Source organism: Mugil cephalus, chromosome 23, assembly GCF_022458985.1.
Source record: "Mugil cephalus isolate CIBA_MC_2020 chromosome 23, CIBA_Mcephalus_1.1, whole genome shotgun sequence".
In the NCBI taxonomy this organism is placed as follows: Eukaryota; Metazoa; Chordata; class Actinopteri; order Mugiliformes; family Mugilidae; genus Mugil; species Mugil cephalus.
The window spans coordinates 13,433,346-13,452,170 of NC_061792.1; the positions used below are offsets into that span (position 1 = coordinate 13,433,346).

The following is an 18,825-nucleotide window of genomic DNA, read 5'->3' on the forward strand; positions in this document are numbered from 1 at the left end:
TTTTTTTTATTTTTTACTTTTTTTACTTACACATTTACTTACACAAAAAAACACACGTCTTTGGGATTTGAGACTAAATTTAGGAAAAGAAAAGAGAAAATTTGAAAACTTGAAAACTGAAAGGAAATTAAGCTAGAACTGAAAACTAAGACTTTAAATTCTATATGAACATAAATTAAGTTCAGTTTGTAATTAAACAAATCAGATCCACAATAGTAACAGACATCCAGTGAACTGACCTCAGAGTCTCCAGTCTACAGTCTGGACTCTCCACAAAACCACACAGATGTTTCACTCCTGAATCCTGCAGGTTGTTTCCACTCAGCTCCAGATGTTTCAGATGGGAGGGGTTGGACTTCAGAGCTGAGACCAGAGAATCACAGCTGATCTCTGAAAACCAGCAATAACTCAATCTGAATAAAGAATAAAAGATGTTAATAAAATCACTGATAATCAATCAGATGTGTTCAGGTTTTAATGTTCAGATCAACATTACTACGTCCTAATCAATGAGCTGTTCTCTAAAATGAGTGGAGTGACTTTGTCCTTGTGTTATTGTGGATCATCATCATGTCAGCCTTCTACACACATCATCCAAACATCAACACAACATTCAGACAACTATTCATGTCAACACACATCAATAACATGCTGCATGGATCTGGATGTGTGTGTTTGTGTTTTTTTCTGGATACAGATGTGACTGTTCAATACAAATTAATAACATTCATTTATTTTCACAATAAACAGAAATTTGCTACGAAATTAGCAAAAAAAAATAAATAAAAAAAAATGTTGTTGAGATGATGGATGAAATTAGGAAGAAACAAAACAGAACTAGAGGGAAATGAAGCTACAATTGAAAACTAAGACTTTAAATTCTATATGAACATAAATTAAGTTCAGTTTGTAATGAAACAAATCAGATCCACAATAGTAACAGACATCCAGTGAACTGACCTCAGAGTCTCCAGTCTACAGTCTGGACTCTCCAGAAAACCACACAGATGTTTCACTCCTGAATCCTCCAGGTAGTTGTTACTCAGGTCCAGATGTTTCAGATGGGAGGGGTTGGACTTCAGAGCTGAGACCAGAGAATCACAGCTGATCTCTGACAACCTGCAGTTAATCAATCTGAATAAAGAATAAAAGATGTTAATAAAATCATTGATAATCAATTAGATGTGTTCAGGTTTTAATGTTCAGATCAACATTACTACGTCCTAATCAATGAGCTGTTCTCTAAAATGAGTAGAGTGACTTTGTCCTTGTGTTATTGTGGATCAGGACCAATTCTGACACAATAAAAGTAAATAATTCAATAAATAAATACCTAAATATATATCTAAATATAAATAATTAAATACCTAAATAAATGACCTGAATGCAATTTATTTATGTATTTATCCATTTATTTATTTATTGATGCACCACTTCACATGCACCACAACATTTTCTTCAGATGAGGGGGGCTGTCCACACTGAAAAAAAAGAAGTGAATAGTACTGTTTCTTTGTGTGCGTGAGAAGATGTGATACACTACAAACATCATGTACCTGGACACGGACTCCAAATACTCCATTACTGTTAATTCTACTGTATGCATGCAAAGTATGAAAGTACTAGTTGTCAACGTCACTAATCATCCTGTATGTCATATATCTGACGTTTCCATCAAAGATAAGAGCAGGAAAATAGTTTGAGAATCCTGTGAGTTCTGGTCACATTAATTCCTTTTAAACAGGTGAGGTGGAGCCGTGTGGCAGACAGACACGGTCAAGCAATGTAGCACTTCCTCCAAATATCTGAGGTGGGACGCTTGAGCTGGTGTTACCATGCTAAATGCAACAAGTTATCAGACAGGGTCCACTGCAAAAGGTAAATAGTCCTGACTGACACTGTTACTTTCTGCCACATCAGCTAAGTGCCTCGGCTCCAGCCTGCCGTTGCTGCACTATTTCAAATCAAGCTACCTGGCTGCTGTGAAAAGGCATGTGCAGTCTATCCGTGCACTCATGTGTGGACAGCCCCCCTCATCTGAATAACACTTTGTTGTGCACCAAGAAATAAACAGTATTTATGACATATATTTAGGTATTTATTTATTTAATTCATTATTTATGGCAGGTATTTATTTATTTATTTATGTTTTTATTGTGGTCGACACAACATTCAGACAAATATTCATGTCAACACACATCAAGAACATGCTGCATGGATCTGGATGTGTGTGTTTGTGTGTTGTCTGGATGTAGTTCTGACAGTTTATCAATTACAAACATTATTTCTAACAACAAACAGATTTTTATTTTTATTTTACTTTCTTTACTTACACATTTTTCTTGCAAAAAAAAAAAAACACGTCTTTCAAATTTTAGACTAAATTTAGGAAAAGAAAAGAGAAAATTTGAAAACTTGAAAACTGAAAGGAAATTAAGCTAGAACTGAAAACTAAGACTTTAAATTCTATATGAACATAAATTAAGTTCAGTTTGTAATGAAACAAATCAGATCCACAATAGTAACAGACATCCAGTGAACTGACCTCAGAGTCTTCAGTCTACAGTCTGGACTCTCCAGAAAACCACACAGATGTTTAACTCCTGAATCCTCCAGGTTGTTGTTGTTACTCAGGTCCAGATGTTTCAGATGGGAGGGGTTGGACTTCAGAGCTGAGACCAGAGAATCACAGCTGATCTCTGACAAACTGCAGTCAATCAATCTGAATAAAGAATAAAAGATGTTAATAAAATCATTGATAATCAATCAGATGTGTTCAGGTTTTAATGTTCAGATCAACATTACTACGTCCTAATCAATGAGCTGTTCTCTAAAATGAGTAGAGTGACTTTGTCCTTGTGTTATCGTGGATCATCATCATGTCAGCCTTCTACACACATCATCCAAACATCAACACAACTTTCAGACAACTATTCATATCAACACACATCAATAACATGCTGCTGACCTCAGTCAAGTCTCTCATTACAGGATCAATATCAAATCACACATGTTGAAAACAAACTGTTCATTAGTTCATTGGTTCCATGACCTTCTTCTTCCTGTATTTGGTATCTCAGTAGGTTGGTGTCGTTAAAATGTTAAAGGACAAGTTCATATTTTCAAGTCTGTCTTCAAACAACAGTCAGATGAACATTACAAAGTTCTTAGAATTCCTACTGTCCACACTGACTGTGAAGTGATCTCTTCCTAACACAACTACACTGGAAGAAATGACTTGATGAGTTTCTCCACAGACAGTATGAACAGAAAGAATGATTCCTGACTCCAATAACTCTTTAAATGTACATGTGAACACTAGACTGGTCCTGATTTGAGATCAGACCGACCACTGATGACTGAGGAGACACCTGCTGATATTAACAACATGATGCTCCTTCATTTAAATCAACTGTTGCTGGTCCATTTTCTATCTGTCAGTCCTGACAAGAGAACTGTTTAATGTGATAAAAACATTCAGTGAACTGACCTCAGAGTCTCCAGTCTACAGTTTGGACTCTTCAGTCCATCACACAGCTGCTTCACTCCTGAATCCTGCAGGTTGTAGTTGTTACTCAGGTCCAACTCTGTCAGATGGGAGGGGTTGGACTTCAGAGCTGAGGCCACAACTTCACAGTGACTCTCTGAGAGTCTACAGGTAGAAAATCTGTCATGACACATAAATATAAAATATGTTAATATGAATGAAGACACTTTATTATTTACTTCATGCATTTGATAATAAACAGTTGGACTCATCCTGTTTGACATTTTGTTTTTCACATCAGTGATTCAGCTTCTTATCTGGCATGACACAATAATTCTCATCAGTTTCTCTTAAACCTGCAGACTTTTAAACTTTGGTTTGTTTTAATCTGCAAATGAATGGAGATATGAATGGAGATGATTAAAATGATTAAAATGTGGAAAACATCCCTTTAAAACAGATTAAATTAAATTATTCATCAGACATTTCTAATATATTGTATATATAAATAAAGGAAGATAATAGAAGAAAAAATGTCAAAAATAAGAATGATTAGAAATAAATCTGTAACAAAATAAATATGTAATGTTTTGCAATAACCAAGTTTAACAGGGTGATAATTTTATAGTGTGAACATTTAAAGAACTAAACTAATCTAAACTTATTTATAATGTTAATCACATCTGGACTCACTGAGCCTTTCTGCAGTTCCTCACAGCTGGAATCAGTCTCCGTCGTCCCTCCTCTGATGTGTTGAACTTCTCCAGGTCCAACTCATCCAGAACCTCCTCTGACATCTGCAGCATGTAGGCCAGAGCTGAGCAGTGGATCTCAGAGAGTTTCTTCTCTGATCTGTTCTCTGACTTCAGGAACTCTTGGATCTCCTGATGAACTGAGAGGTCGTTCATCTCCATCAGACAGTGGAAGATGTTGATGTTTCTGTCAGGAGAAATGTTGAACATGTTCATCTCCTTCAGGTTGTTGATGGCTCTCTGGATGAGTTTTGGACTGATCTCTGTCTGACCCAGCAGACCTCTTAACAGTCTCTGGTTGGACTGCAGACAGACGCCATGAAGGAAGCGAACCATCAGGTCCAGGTGACCATTTTTACTCTGCAGGGATTTCTTCATGACTCTGTTCAGGAAGACATCCAGAGTTGAGTCATTGTAGTTTTGTCCCAGGAAGTCCTCCAGCACCTCTGTCTTCCTGTTGGTGTAACAGTGGATCATGTAGACTGCAGCCAGAAACTCCTGAACGCTCAGATGGACGAAGCAGAACACCTTGTCCTGGTACAGTCCTCTCTCCTCTTTAAAGATCTGTGTCAACACTCCTGAGTACACTGAGGCTGCTCTGATATCGATGCCACACTCTGTCAGGTCTGATTCATAGAAGATCAGGTTTCCTTTCAGCAGCTGATCAAAAGACAGTTTTCCCAGAGACTCAATCATCTCCCTGGTCTCTGGACTCCAGTGTGGATCTGTCTCAGATCCTCCATCATACTTGACCTTCTTCACTTTGGTCTGAACCACCAGGAAGTGGATGTACATCTCAGTCAGGGTCTTGGGCAGCTCTCCTCTCTCTCTGGTTTTCAACACATCCTCCAGAACTGTAGCAGAGATCCAGCAGAAGACTGGGATGTGACACATGATGTGGAGGCTTCGTGATGTCTTGATGTGGGAGATGATGCTGCTGGCCTGCTCCTCATCTCTGAACCTCTTCCTGAAGTACTCCTCCTTCTGGGGGTCATTGAACCCTCTGACCTCTGTCACCATGTCAACACAGTCAGGAGGGATCTGATTGGCTGCTGCAGGTCGTGTGGTTATCCAGAGGTGAGCAGAGGGAAGCAGTTTCCCCCTGATGAGGTTTGTCAGCAGCACATCCACTGAGGTGGACTCTGTAACATCAGTCAGGATCTTATTGTTGTGGAAGTCCAGAGGAAATCGACACTCATCCAGACCGTCAAAGATGAACACAACCTGGAACTCTTCAAAGCTGCAGATTCCTGCTTCTTTGGTTTCAGTGAAGAAGTGATGAACAAGTTCCACCAAGCTGAACTTTCTCTCTTTCAACACATTCAGCTCTCTGAAAGTCAATGGAAATGTGAAGTGGATGTCCTGGTTGGCTTTGTCTTCAGCCCAGTCCAGAGTGAACTTCTGTGTTAAGACTGTTTTCCCAATGCCAGCCACTCCCTTTGTCATCACTCTTCTGATTGGTCCATGTCTTCCAGGTGAGGCTTTAAAGATGTCTCCTGGTCTGATGGTTGTTTCTGGTCTGTGTAGTTTCCTGGATGCTGTTTCAATCTGTCTGACCTCATGTTCATCATTGACCTCTGCAGTCTCTCCCTCTGTGATGTAGAGCTCTGTGTAGATCTCATTCAGAAGAGTTGAGTTTCCTGCTTTAGCAATCCCCTCAAACACACACTGGAACTTCTCCTTGAGACTAGATTTAAGTTCATGTTGACAAAAATCTGAAGCAACAACAGAAAATAAGCTCAATTACACAGAGAATCAGTTACAAAGTAATTATTCCAAAATTCCATTCCATCTTTATTCTGTTATTTGAATATATTTTGATTCTTCTCTTGAGACATTAGTAAATGTTTAATTCATTCATCAGGTTCAATGTTCATAGAAATCCTCTTACTTCTCTCCAGACGATCGACCAGCTCCTCCTGCTTCATTCTCCTCAGGAAGTTCAGTGTGATCTTCACAAATGCGTCTCTGCTGCTCCTCCTCTGCTCTTCATCCTCACCCTCAAACACCTCCTCATCCTCCCTCTGACTCTCTAAGCATTCTGGGTAATCTGGATTCAGATCCCTCTGTATCTTCTTCAGCTCCTTCTTCACAAAAGTGACAACTTTGTCCTCCAGCAGCTGGAACAGAAAACTATCTGAATGAGAATCAGACTGAAATCATGGAGACAAACATCAGATCCATGTTGGACAGACTGACAGTCCACTGGTCTACAAAGAGCAGCATGGAGATGATGGAAAGTAGTTGTTGTCCATGTACAGACCTTAAATATGGAGTCCAGCTGTGTTTGATGCTGATGAACAGACTGATCACTGAGAACATTTAAACTCTGCTGTTTCACTCTGTGAATGAATCATCAACAATTACTTCACATCATATCAGTCCACAGAGACCAACATGTAAATGTCCATGAAGTGATATCTGGATGTGATCAGTGAATCAGATGACTCCTTGTAGTCATTAAGGTTGATTATTCTTTCTGATCCACTGAGAATCAACAGCTTTCAGATCTTGCTTCTTGACGTTTGGTCACTAACTGTATTTACATCTGATTTCTGACATAACTTCTGGTTCCATTTGTCTCTTGAATGAATAATGTTAATGTTGATCTTATAACAGAGTCAGTCAGGTTCAGGTTACGGCGTCTTGTTCTTCTCACTTTCTCCTGAGATAAACACAGGATAGACTCTGCACTGGAACACACTGATATCAAGTCTATACTGATACAGACACATGTAATGATTCATCTCCACAGTCAGCTCCTGGTTTCCTCATTCATTATAACACATTTCTTCTTTAATGCTCCTGTTGATCCTTCAATCTGATGGAGACTCTCAGTGGAGGAGCTCCAGGAGAAACTTTGGTCATGATGTGATATGTTCCTCTAACACTGACATTCTTGTTTGATGATCGACTGGTTGAACTGGACAGAACCCAGTATTCAACAATATTCTTGTGTCTGTCACAATCAGTGTGAACCCCTTCGGATCAGTTTCATTATGGTTGTGAATCACTGCCATATAATCTGAATGGGGTCCAGGAGGATTTGAACTAATGAAGATGGTGAACAGGTTCCCAAACCTCACAACAAGACACAATTAAAACACAAACTTAAACAATTTTAACTTAGTTACAACTTACCTTCTGGAGTCAAATTTTATTGGACAATCCATGGACCAGTCACTCTTCATAGACACACAGCTGGGATCAGGTTTATGTTTGAGCTTAGTTTTAGGTTCAGGGTATTCTGGTTTTTGATGGATCCTGACAAAGAAGAGACCAAATTATTAACAGCAGAATGTTTCATAAAACAGACATTTCTTTATTATTAAATTCTTATCAAGTGAGGATTCGTTATCACTGTGACAGGCTACACAATACTTAGAAAAAGCTTCATCTGTCAGATGGATATTATTCACACAAACAACACATCAATAAGGATGCTGAGCATGTTCCCAAACCTCACAACAAGACACAATTAAAACACAAACCTAAACCATTTCAACTTAGTCACAACCAGTGATGGGAATAACGGCGGTAAAATAAACGGCGTTACTAACTTTTTTCAGTAACGGGGTATTCTAACTAATCACTATTTCCATCTTTATAACGCTGTTTCCGTTACTGAAAATTAAATGGGGCACGTTACTTGGTTCTTTTTTTGCCGAGGAGAGGAGGGAGGGGCGGAGCAACCGCATAGGTGATGATGATTGGCTAAGGTGGAGTAGGCTTTCACGATAAGCCAATCACAGACAGTGTTCAGTTTATACACAAATCACACCCAACTAGCAGAGGGAAGCAGCAGCAATGCTGAATGCGGAGGAAATGTTGTGAGCCGTCACTGGTTGGACCAGGTCGATCCGGGTTTTTCTCTCTGACTGATTTATCTGCCTGTTACATTCTGACTAGAGGCCTGACAGACTGTATCATTGAAGAAGCTTCAGCTCAAAACAAAGTTTTGTTCTACTCCCATAAAGACTGATCTCTGAAGGGCAGAGATTGTTGTTTCTTTTCTTTTTTTCAATCAAATAAATCAAATGTGTTGTTACACAATCTGTAATGGAAGCTCATAGGTGATCGGCGACTGTGACACTGTGTTTATATCTTGTATAGTGATCTCACACACTTTTGTAACGATCATGGCAGCGCTCTGCATCCGAGAAAAGGAGGATTTGGAGACAGATATCTGGCTATGTGCAGGACACAGTGATTTATTCTAATAACAGCAGCCTTTAGAAAGAGCGGGGGTTTGACGGGTTCAATCTTCAGGTCATCAACAAACTGTAACTTTATCTGCAATGTACGCGATGACGTATGAGGGAGGAATAAACAGGCACACAGCTCTCACAGGTGGAGGTCTGACCCGGGACTTTTGTCGATGTGAAAGTGGTATATATCTACCAGCTGGAGTCTGAGGGGCAATAAATATTAAAAGTTCTGTGTAAGTATGTGTCTATGCAATTCTACTCTATGCAACTGGGTTGTGAAACCTGCTAAGAAAAAATACAAATTATTAAACATATTTAAACTTTAAAAAAGAAGAGTAACACAATAGTTACTTTCCCTGGTAACTAGTTACTTTTATAGTGGAGTAATTCAGTTACTAACTCAGTTACTTTTTGAGAGAAGTAATTAGCGACTATAGCTAATAGCTTTTTAAAAGTAACGTGCCCAACACTGGTCACAATTTACCTTCTGGAGTCAAATCTTATTGGACGATTCATGGACCCGTCACTCTTCATAGACACAGAGCTGGGATCAGGTTTAGGTTTGAGTGTAACTTTATGTTTAGGTTCAGGGTATTCTAGTGTTTGATGGATCCTGACAAAGAAGAGACCAAATTACTGACAGCAGAATGTTTCATAGCGCAGACATTTCTTAATTATTAAAATATTATCAAGTGAGGATTTGTTATCACTGTGACAGTCTACACAATACTTAGAATAAATTGATACAGATATTATTCACACACATAACACATCAATAAAGATGCTGAACAGGTTCCCAAACCTCACAACAACACACAATTAAAACACAAACCTAAACCATTTCAACTTTTTCACAACCAGTGATGGGAATAACGGCGGTAAAATAAACGGCGTTACTAACTTTTTTCAGTAACGGGGTATTCTAACTAATCACTATTTCCATCGTTATAACGCTGTTTCCGTTACTGAAAATTAAATGGGGCACATTACTTGGTTCTTTTTTTGGCGAGGAGAGGAGGGAGGGGCGGAGCAACCGCATAGGTGATGATGATTGGCTAAGGTGGACTAGGCTTTCACGATAAGCCAATCACAGACAGTGTTCAGTTTATACACAAATCACACCCAACTAGCAGAGGGAAGCAGCAGCAATGCTGAATGTGGAGGAAATGTTGTGAGTCGTTACTGATTTTCTCTGACGCTGATATATCTACCTGTTACTGGATCATTGTAGAAGCTTCAGCTCAAAAAAAAGTTTTGTTCTACTCCCATAAAGATTGATCTCTGAAGGGCAGATTGTTGTTTCTTTTTTTGTTTCAATCAAACAAATCAAATGTGTTGTTACACGATCGTTAATGGAAGCTCATAGGTGAACGGCGACTGTGTTTATATCTTGTATAGTGATCTCACACACTTTTGTAACGATCATGGCAGCGCTCTGCATCTGAGAAAAGGAGGATTTGGAGACAGATATCTGGCTCTGTGCAGGACACAGTGATTTATTCTAATAACAGCAGCTTTTAGAAAGAGCAGGGGTTTGACGGGTTCAATCTTCAGGTCATCAACAAACTGTAACTTTATCTGCAATGTACGCGATGACGTATGAGGGAGGAATAAACTGGCAGCAGCTCTCACAGGTGGAGGTCTGACCCGGGACTTTTGTCGATGTGAAAGTGGTGTATATCTACCAGGTGGAGTCTGAGGGGCAATAAATATTAAAAGTTCTGTGTAAGTATGTGTCTATGCAATTCTACTCTATGCAACTGGGTTGTGAAACCTGCTAAGAAAAAATACTAATTATTAAACATATTTAAACTTAAAAAAGAAGAGTAACGCAATAGTTACTTTCCCTGGTAACTAGTTACTTTTATAGTGGAGTAATTCAGTTACTAACTCAGTTACTTTTTGAGAGAAGTAACTAGTGACTATAGCTAATAGCTTTTTAAAAGTAACGTGCCCAACACTGGTCACAACTTACCTTCTGGAGTCAAATCTTATTGGACGATTCATGGACCCGTCACTCTTCATAGACACACAGCTGGGATCAGGTTTAGGTTCAGGTTTGTGTTTACGTTCTACTGTCTGACGGACACTGACAAAGAGAGAGAAAAGACACTTTTAGTCCACAGCCACAGAAGCTGTGTGTGAGATTGTGGAATTTTAAGCTGTGTGAAATGTGAAAAGACATTAATGTTGTTTTCCACACACACAGAGTTCTTCATCTCACCTCTGAGCCTCACACTTCTTCATGTACATCGCAGCTAACCTCATCACATTACGTTTAAAGGGAGGGACTCCTTCCTCTCTGTCCTCACACTGATCCATGCTGCTGGATTCACATCAGCTCACACACACTTTCTACCTTCACCTGCAGAGGAAACACAAATCATTCACCTGAACATCAAATCCTTGACATCATTTCTGCTGTAAAAACATCAGCTGCTCCTCCAGTGACTGGTTCTTATTTTCTGACTCATATCAGATGCTGTTCTTATGAGTCCACTTTCTGTCTTCTACTATCAGTTGTTGTTTTTCTACTATCAGTCCAGTAAACTGAGTCATGAAGCTGCAGAAGTGAAAAGCAGTTAAACACAGACTGAACCTTCATCTACAAACATTAAAGAGCAGAAACAAAGAGTAAAGTTTCTGAACACAAAGTTAAAGTTTGAAACTAAACTTGCAGTTTATTTAACCAGTCCTGAAACAAATCCAACAATTCCCTCTCCACACAAAAATGACAAAAACGTCTGAACACTTTGAATTATAAATTCAGAGAAGTTCATATGTTCATCCTCTGTTGATGTGTTCTTCTTTAGCATTTTCATTTTTAACCAAATATTCTGGTCACAACCTGCAGATGACGACATTAACAAAAAAATAATATCAGTTATGACCTGACTCAAGAGGCGCATTAGGTGATGGATGACGGAGTTACAATAATAATGGTTTATTTCATTTAAAAGAAAACAAAAAGATGACAGAGACATTATATAATGAATTGTAAGATGGACACAGGTGATAATAAGAGTTTTAAAATGATCTGAACCCAGAAACATTTATAATCACATAAACAGATAATATTCATTGACGCCTTCTGGAAACACTCGTCTAATCGTTTCTGTGTTGTAGGAAAAGACAATCTGCATCAATGTGCAGCTGAAAAACACATTACGATGCCTTTCCTTCATAAATATTCAGTGACTGACTCCAGATCAAACAGGTCACTGATGGGATTTAGTGCTGAAACAGTGAACAGCAAGAAAACCAACATAAATGTCCCATTTTCCCTGAATGCTCTCTGAATGATAAACTGAAGTTAACTACGTTCATCTGTAATGTTTAGTTTAGTATTTTAATATTTTATAGAATATTTTGGTCATATTAAAATACTGTGTAAAAATCTTTCTGTGTCATATTGTAGAAATAAATTCAAAACATCACGTTTCATTTAGAAAATACTTCAGATCAGGTCAAATAATATCCTGACGAATATAAAGAAGATTTTTCAGAAATATTATCGGAGGAAACACGTTGTTATTAAGACGAATAAATCATCTAAACTAGATTAAACTGAAGCGGAGTGACGTCCGTTCCCCTTAATTAAAGCGCGCTCCCGAGACACAGCGTGCTCGCTCATGGACACAGAATGATAGATTTAAAGCTGCCTCCTTTTACCTCCGTCTCAATTAACGTGAACTATTTCTAAAGTATTTCTGTTGTAATTAAGCTGGTCTCAACGAATTAAACATTATAAACTACTGACTTGACCTTTAGACGGAGTTTACACAGAGAAAAAAATCTGCGACACAACGGTGGTGAAAGTGAAAGTAACTTCATTTATCTGATAATAATGTAGACTGATCTTCAAACAGAGTTACACAAACTTAATAATGAAATAAGAAGTGAACATCAGTTACTGAAGACAAAGTTAAAGCTTTAAACAAATCAAACTTACAGTTTATTTAACCAGAGAGATGAAAAAGACTCCACTCCAACCTGAACACTGAACAGCTGAGCTACTTTTAGGAAGTAGGCGGGGTTTTAACTGTGACGGCACAGGGGAAGATTTTTTCAAAATAAAATGACGGTCATATTTGTTATCGATTTATTTAACTACTGTTAATGTCAGATTGAAATAACTTTCTCTTATTTCTTTCATGTGTATGATCTTCTGCATCAGTGTGTTCAAATTACTATAGTGTTGTGTTATTGTTAAAGTAAATAAATAATACATAATATATAAATATATATTTATAAAAAATATATTAGGAACAGATGAATCCAGAAAACTATCACGATCACTGGCCTCTAGTGGTCACTGTCGGTAACTACAACTGTCCACATCCAATAATACTCACATCCACATTTACTGCAGTGTTGTCAATGACAATGGCTGAGTTGTTTGTTTCCATATTTTTATTGGAGTTTGTACCAAAGGAAATATCAAAGATTTTATATGTTGAATGCACTATATTTATTCTCACACCTGTAAGTGTTGGTCACTTTCAGAATATGATTCTCCATAAAAAAAATAACATGTATCCAGCTGAGTTAATTATTTGAATATACAGTGGGGGAAATAAGTATTTGATCCCCTGCTGAATTTGTAAGTTTGCCCACTTCCATAGAAATGATCAGACTCTGGTTTTTATGGTTGTTTACTGGTTATGGGTATAGACAGAATATCAATCGAAAATGCATAAAAAACACACAATCTAAAAGTTATAAATTGTTATGTATTTTATTAAGGGAAATAAGTATTTGATCCCCAACAATTCACTTAGAATTCAGGCTCCTACAGATTGGCTGGTGCGCATGTGGCACACAGCTCAGTCAACTACTTACCAATACTCCTGATCTTAACTCGTCATGTATATAAAGCACACCTGCTCTAAGAATCAGTTTCTTACATTCCAACTTCTACAGCACCATGGGCAAGACCAAAGAGCTGTCAAAAGATGTCAGGGACAAGATTGTAGACCTGCACAAGGCTGGTATAGGTTACAAAACCATCAGCAAAAGGCTTGGTGAGAAGGTGACAACTATTGGTGCCATTATTCGCAAGTGGAAGACCCATAAAAGGACCATCAACTGTCCTCGGTCTGGAGCTCCCTGCAAAATCTCGCCTCATGGAGTGAGGATGATGATGAGAAAGGTGAGGGAGCAGCCTAAAACAACACGGCAGGAGCTTGTTAATGATCTGGAAGCAGTTGGGACCTCCGTCACCGAGAAAACAGTTGGCAACACACTGCGCCGTTATGGATTGAACTCTTGCAGTGCCCGCAAGGTCCCCCTGCTCAAGAAGGCACATGTACAGGCCCGCCTTAAGTTTGCCAGTGAACATCTAAATGACTCAGAGAAGGCTTGGGAGAAAGTGCTGTGGTCTGACGAAACCAAAGTTGAGCTATTTGGCATTAACTCGACCCGCCGTGTTTGGAGGATGAAAAAACGTGAGTATGACCCAAAGAACACCATACCCACGGTTAAGCATGGAGGTGGAAACATCATGTTTTGGGGCTGTTTTTCAGCAAAGGGTACAGGGCAACTTCACCGCATTATGGGGCCAATGAATGCAGCCATGTACTGTAACATCTTGGACAAAAACCTTCTTTCCTCAGCAAGAACACTGAAGATGCCTCGTGGGTGGGTTTTCCAACATGACAATGACCCAAAACATACTGCCAGAACAACAAAGGAGTGGCTCAAGAAGAAGCATATTAAGGTCATGGAGTGGCCTAGTCAGTCTCCAGACCTTAACCCGATCGAAAACCTGTGGAGGGAGCTGAAGCTCCGAGTTTCCAAGAGGCAGCCAAGAAACTTGAAGGATTTAGAGACTGTCTGTAAAGATGAATGGGCCAAAATCCCTCCTGCGCTGTGTGCAAACCTGGTGACCAACTACAAGAAACGTCTCATCGCTGTGCTTGCCAACAAAGGTTTCTCTACAAAGTACTGACTTGTGTTGTGCTTGGGGATCAAATACTTATTTCCCTTAATAAAATACATAACAATTTATAACTTTTAGATTGTGTGTTTTTTATGCATTTTCGACTGATATTCTGTCTATACCCATAACCAGTAAACAACCATAAAAACCAGAGTCTGATCATTTCTATGGAAGTGGGCAAACTTACAAATTCAGCAGGGGATCAAATACTTATTTCCCCCACTGTATATATATACATGTTTAGTACATTTTCCTGACAACTTTTAAAGTTCATGGACGCACAGGCCAACACAACTTCAATATAGAATAAAATATATAAAATGTACAAATCACCTTTACCTGTATGTTTCAGAAAGGACCGTTGATGCTGGCAGGTTTATGAGATTAATTTGTGTCTTCATTTTGTTAGGAGTAGTATTATGTGTGTTAAGAATAAACTGACTCCAACCCTCCACTCACCTCAGAGTCTCCAGTCTACAGTCTGGACTCTTCTCAAGATCAAGAAGCTGCTTCACATCTGGATCCTGCAGGTAGTTTTGACTCAGGTCCAGATGTTTCAGATGGGAGGGGTTGGACTTCAGAGCTGAGGCCAGATAATCACAGCTGATCTTCCTGAATGACTAAGTTTCATTCAGTTCAATTTTATTTATTTACAGCGTCAAAAATAAATGAATAAAAAATACATAAAAAATATGTGTTTAAAAGCTGGGCCGCTTATTTTAAAAATAATAATAATAATAAAGAAAACATTGCCAGTGCCAATAGATATTTTATCTTTTACATTTTGACCGGAAGTGGAAGGTATATGAAGTTTGTCTGACTTTACACCACAAAGAGGACAGACTTGGGCAGAAATGTGTTTTTCAGTGAGCGATACATCTGTGAAGAATAATTAATTAGATCTGTGGTCTGATGGTGAATCCCATTATTATTATTATTATTATTATTATTATCATTATTTAATATTCTTTTATTTCTTCTATTTTTCTATTTTATATGATAAGTCTTACAGTAAACTGAAGCTGTAGCATTTGTGCTAGTTACATGTTCCCGATTGGCAAATTTATTCCGCTACCATCAAACTAAACAATATCGACAGTAACTCAAAATAATCAGTGAAATAAAACAGACATTTGATGATGTGTTTGAATTATTTTGATCTGTGTGTTGAAAACTGGCCCCTTATTCTAAAGAAAACACTGCCAGTATCAATGGGGACGATGGTTAGCTCTACTACTAGCTTGGCTGTAGTTACACTTTACGGCCACAAGAGGGCCTGACTTTAACATACGGCTCTGTGTTTGGGCATTAACTGGTTATAGATTTGTTTTTCGTGGACTATATCTAACTAGATCTGTAAAGAAAAATTAATTAGAGCTGAGGTCTGATCCTATAATGTTCTGGTATAATTTTTTAAAACATTTTTTTCATTTCTAAACAGTTATTGACCCCAATACTTTGGGTGTAACGACTTCAGAAGACGTAGGTGTAGTTACAAACTGTGGCCACCGGAGGGCAGTGAACAAACAACCTCATCAATCAATCACAATTATCATATATAATTTTATTTATTTATCCTTCTCAATTTAATATTATTCAGCTTTTTCACCTGAAATTATCTTCAGGGACATTTATAAATTATTAAAATATTCCAACTAAAAGAAATTGATAATCACTACAAGGAGAATTTATTCATATTTTCCTAATTATAGGCTGTGGCTAAGAGAAACTTTGACATGGAAATACATGCTCATTAAAAATGCAAACAAGGTGAAATAAATATCTTTTCTTGTTTTCATTGTCATAGTCATAATTGTTGTGATTCTGAACATAGAAATGTTGCAGAGTTTTGTCAAAAAAGAGCAACTATTCAACGACACCACTGTGTCTCTCAGGACCCAACCATGGATAAAATCTCCCATTTAAAAATAAAGTAAAACATAAAATATATATTATTTACCACTGATATAAACCGACGCATTGGTCCCAAACCAATTAGAATTATAAATATGGCTTCGTTTACAATACACAGAGACCAAACATGAGAGATATATGTGTACTTTTGTTTTTATAAAATGAAAAAAAAGAGGGTAAAATATAGTTTTATGCATTCGTACATTATCTTTTTATTTTTTTATTTTTTTTCTTAGATTTGACTTTTATTATTTTAACATTCTCAACCCTACAGTCAGGATGCTCAAGGCATTTTAGACGCAGTGTTCAATCAACACAATTTGCAGTAAATGCACATTTAAAAACTCACATAAAAAGATAGAAATTACACAGACGATCATTACATCTATACAACTGTAAATCAAGTGAACACCAATTTCATGTCATAGTAATGTAATACTAAAAATTACATTTAAAGAATAACTTATTTCCATAGTCTTTCTGCACTGGAGTTCATAGTTCAAATATCATTTATTTTCAAGTACAAATATGCATGGAATATTTTTCTGTTTTTAAAGCATTTGTATTTAAATGTAATATAAAAAATAGTAACAGTCCTTCTTGAAAAGGTTTCATTTATAAGGGGTACTTTATTTTCATTCACTACAGCACACAGTTGTTTCGACTTTTACTTTTGAATTTTAACCGGAAGTACTATCCGTATTTAAGTTTAATTAACTTAACGCTTCATATGTAATGACAGTTTCTATCCACTAGGGGGCAGCAACACTCGTTGTCTGTATGTGAGTCCATAGACATGATAGAGTGAGAGCGACAGGCTAGGCTAGGTTAGCTGGTGCTAATTACAGCGGATTTTCTGTGTCTGCTCTATTCAACTACTTTATTTCACATGAATGACCACTCGGATTAACACAGCTTCATGAGTACGAATCGCATTCGTCGTGTAGTTTCGCATTTTATATGGTCACAAACTTAAGCTGCAGCACTTTTCTGATTATATTTTGCCGTTTAGCAAATTTAATCTGCCATCGCCATCAATGCATGACTAAAACAATCAGTGAAATAAAAGAGATATTTGATACTGTGCGAGAATTATTTTTGAAATGTGAGTTAAAAACTGGCAGCTTATTTGAAAGAAATAAAAGAAAATACTGTCAGTGATAAAGGGGAAGCTGCCGGTTAGCTCTTCTGCTAGCTCGGCTAAACGTACTCGCTTTGGACACAGTGTCATCTTAAATGATGTAATAAAGTCATTTATCACATAATATATATGATAAATTAGATTATTGAAACACAAATTACACAAATTTTACATTTCTCCGTTTGTACATAGTATGATATTCTGTAAGATAATAATAAATAATGTGTTTTTGTATTTTTGTTTAACCGGAAGTGAAATCTATTTACACTAATTGCACTGTAGTTACACTTTGTGGCCACTAGAGGCTTAAACATACTGAATTTGGGCAGAACCGTATATTAGAGGGAGTGATTAGTTTCACTTCTATTGATCAGAAAATGATTCACTCATGATTTTTCCCTAATTATTAACAACCAGAAACAAAAGGAAGGATTGTTTATGCTGGAAACTTTTACACACACCTTTTAGAATAGATTGGTTGCAGTTCTGTTGATGGTCTTAAACAGTGGTGTAGTCTAGTTTATTCTAGTGGGTATACTCTGATTGTTCCCCTCCCAGCCTCGTACACCCCCGTCCTGGAGCAACATCTGTCCTGCAGCCTCCCTCCCAGAGCAGCAGCTGCTCCAAAACGGCCCCACACAAGAACCACCAGGCTCATTAATGCATAAAGTCTGGATCCACACATAACTGAGGTCATGAAAGACTGGTTATGTATTATCTGAATGTAAATGTATTGGAAGCAACACAAGATGTATAACAGACATGAACAGCTGGACTTTAATTAACCACTGAACAGACAGTGACAAGACAAATAAGTTTGAAATAAAGAAAAAGGACCTAGAGCTGTTTGTGGTTTGTGTCTGAGGACTGGATTTTAAAGGACACCCACTCCTCAGATGTAGACGCCCTTTCCTCTGTGAGGACGCCAGTGGATTTTGTTGCAGTGCAGATACACAACCTGGAGGTAAACAACAACATCAGTAATGAACATTATGATCCATTATTGTCCTTTTTGTATCTATATTAGCATTAAGACCTGCTGAACAGAGACACAACTATTAATGAACTGTTTACAATCTTCAGCCATGGAGAAGAAAAGGCCTGAAAACTGGACAAAAGGAGGAAAAACTCAACTATATCCAACACATCAGTCATTTATTGGTGAACATGGGGTCTTAATTAATAAGACGACAATGAATTCATTTCATTTTTATGAACAACTTTGTGAATGAACTACATTAACATTTGAACACAGCGTTAACTTTGTACATTTAAACTGTTTCTAGCAGCTTTAAATGTCGTCTAATGTTTCCCTAACTTTCCGTTTCTCCGCTCTAACCAAGGAGGCCTGTTTTTAAATTCCCTCTCCTGACTCTCACTCC

General features: G+C 37.7%; 1 protein-coding gene across 3 annotated transcripts in view; it reads right to left on the minus strand.

Moving 5' to 3' along the window:
- The window catches only part of LOC125001026, a 20,527-nt gene extending 8,038 nt beyond the window's left edge, over positions 1–12,489 (minus strand). The window contains exons 1-7 of one of the 3 annotated variants that reach the window (XM_047576938.1): positions 12,400–12,489; positions 10,672–10,812; positions 10,423–10,536; positions 8,932–9,060; positions 7,381–7,503; positions 6,503–6,581; positions 6,290–6,359 (exon numbers count right to left, since the gene is read on the minus strand). In XM_047576938.1, coding sequence (XP_047432894.1) covers positions 6,290–6,359; positions 6,503–6,581; positions 7,381–7,503; positions 8,932–9,060; positions 10,423–10,536; positions 10,672–10,769 — 613 coding nt within the window. In that variant the 5' untranslated portion in view covers positions 10,770–10,812; positions 12,400–12,489. The remainder of the gene's footprint in view (positions 1–6,289; positions 6,360–6,502; positions 6,582–7,380; positions 7,504–8,931; positions 9,061–10,422; positions 10,537–10,671; positions 10,813–12,399) is intronic. The other 2 variants (XM_047576940.1, XM_047576939.1) reach the window with 2 other exon arrangements.
- Positions 12,490–18,825: the final 6,336 nt, after the last annotated feature.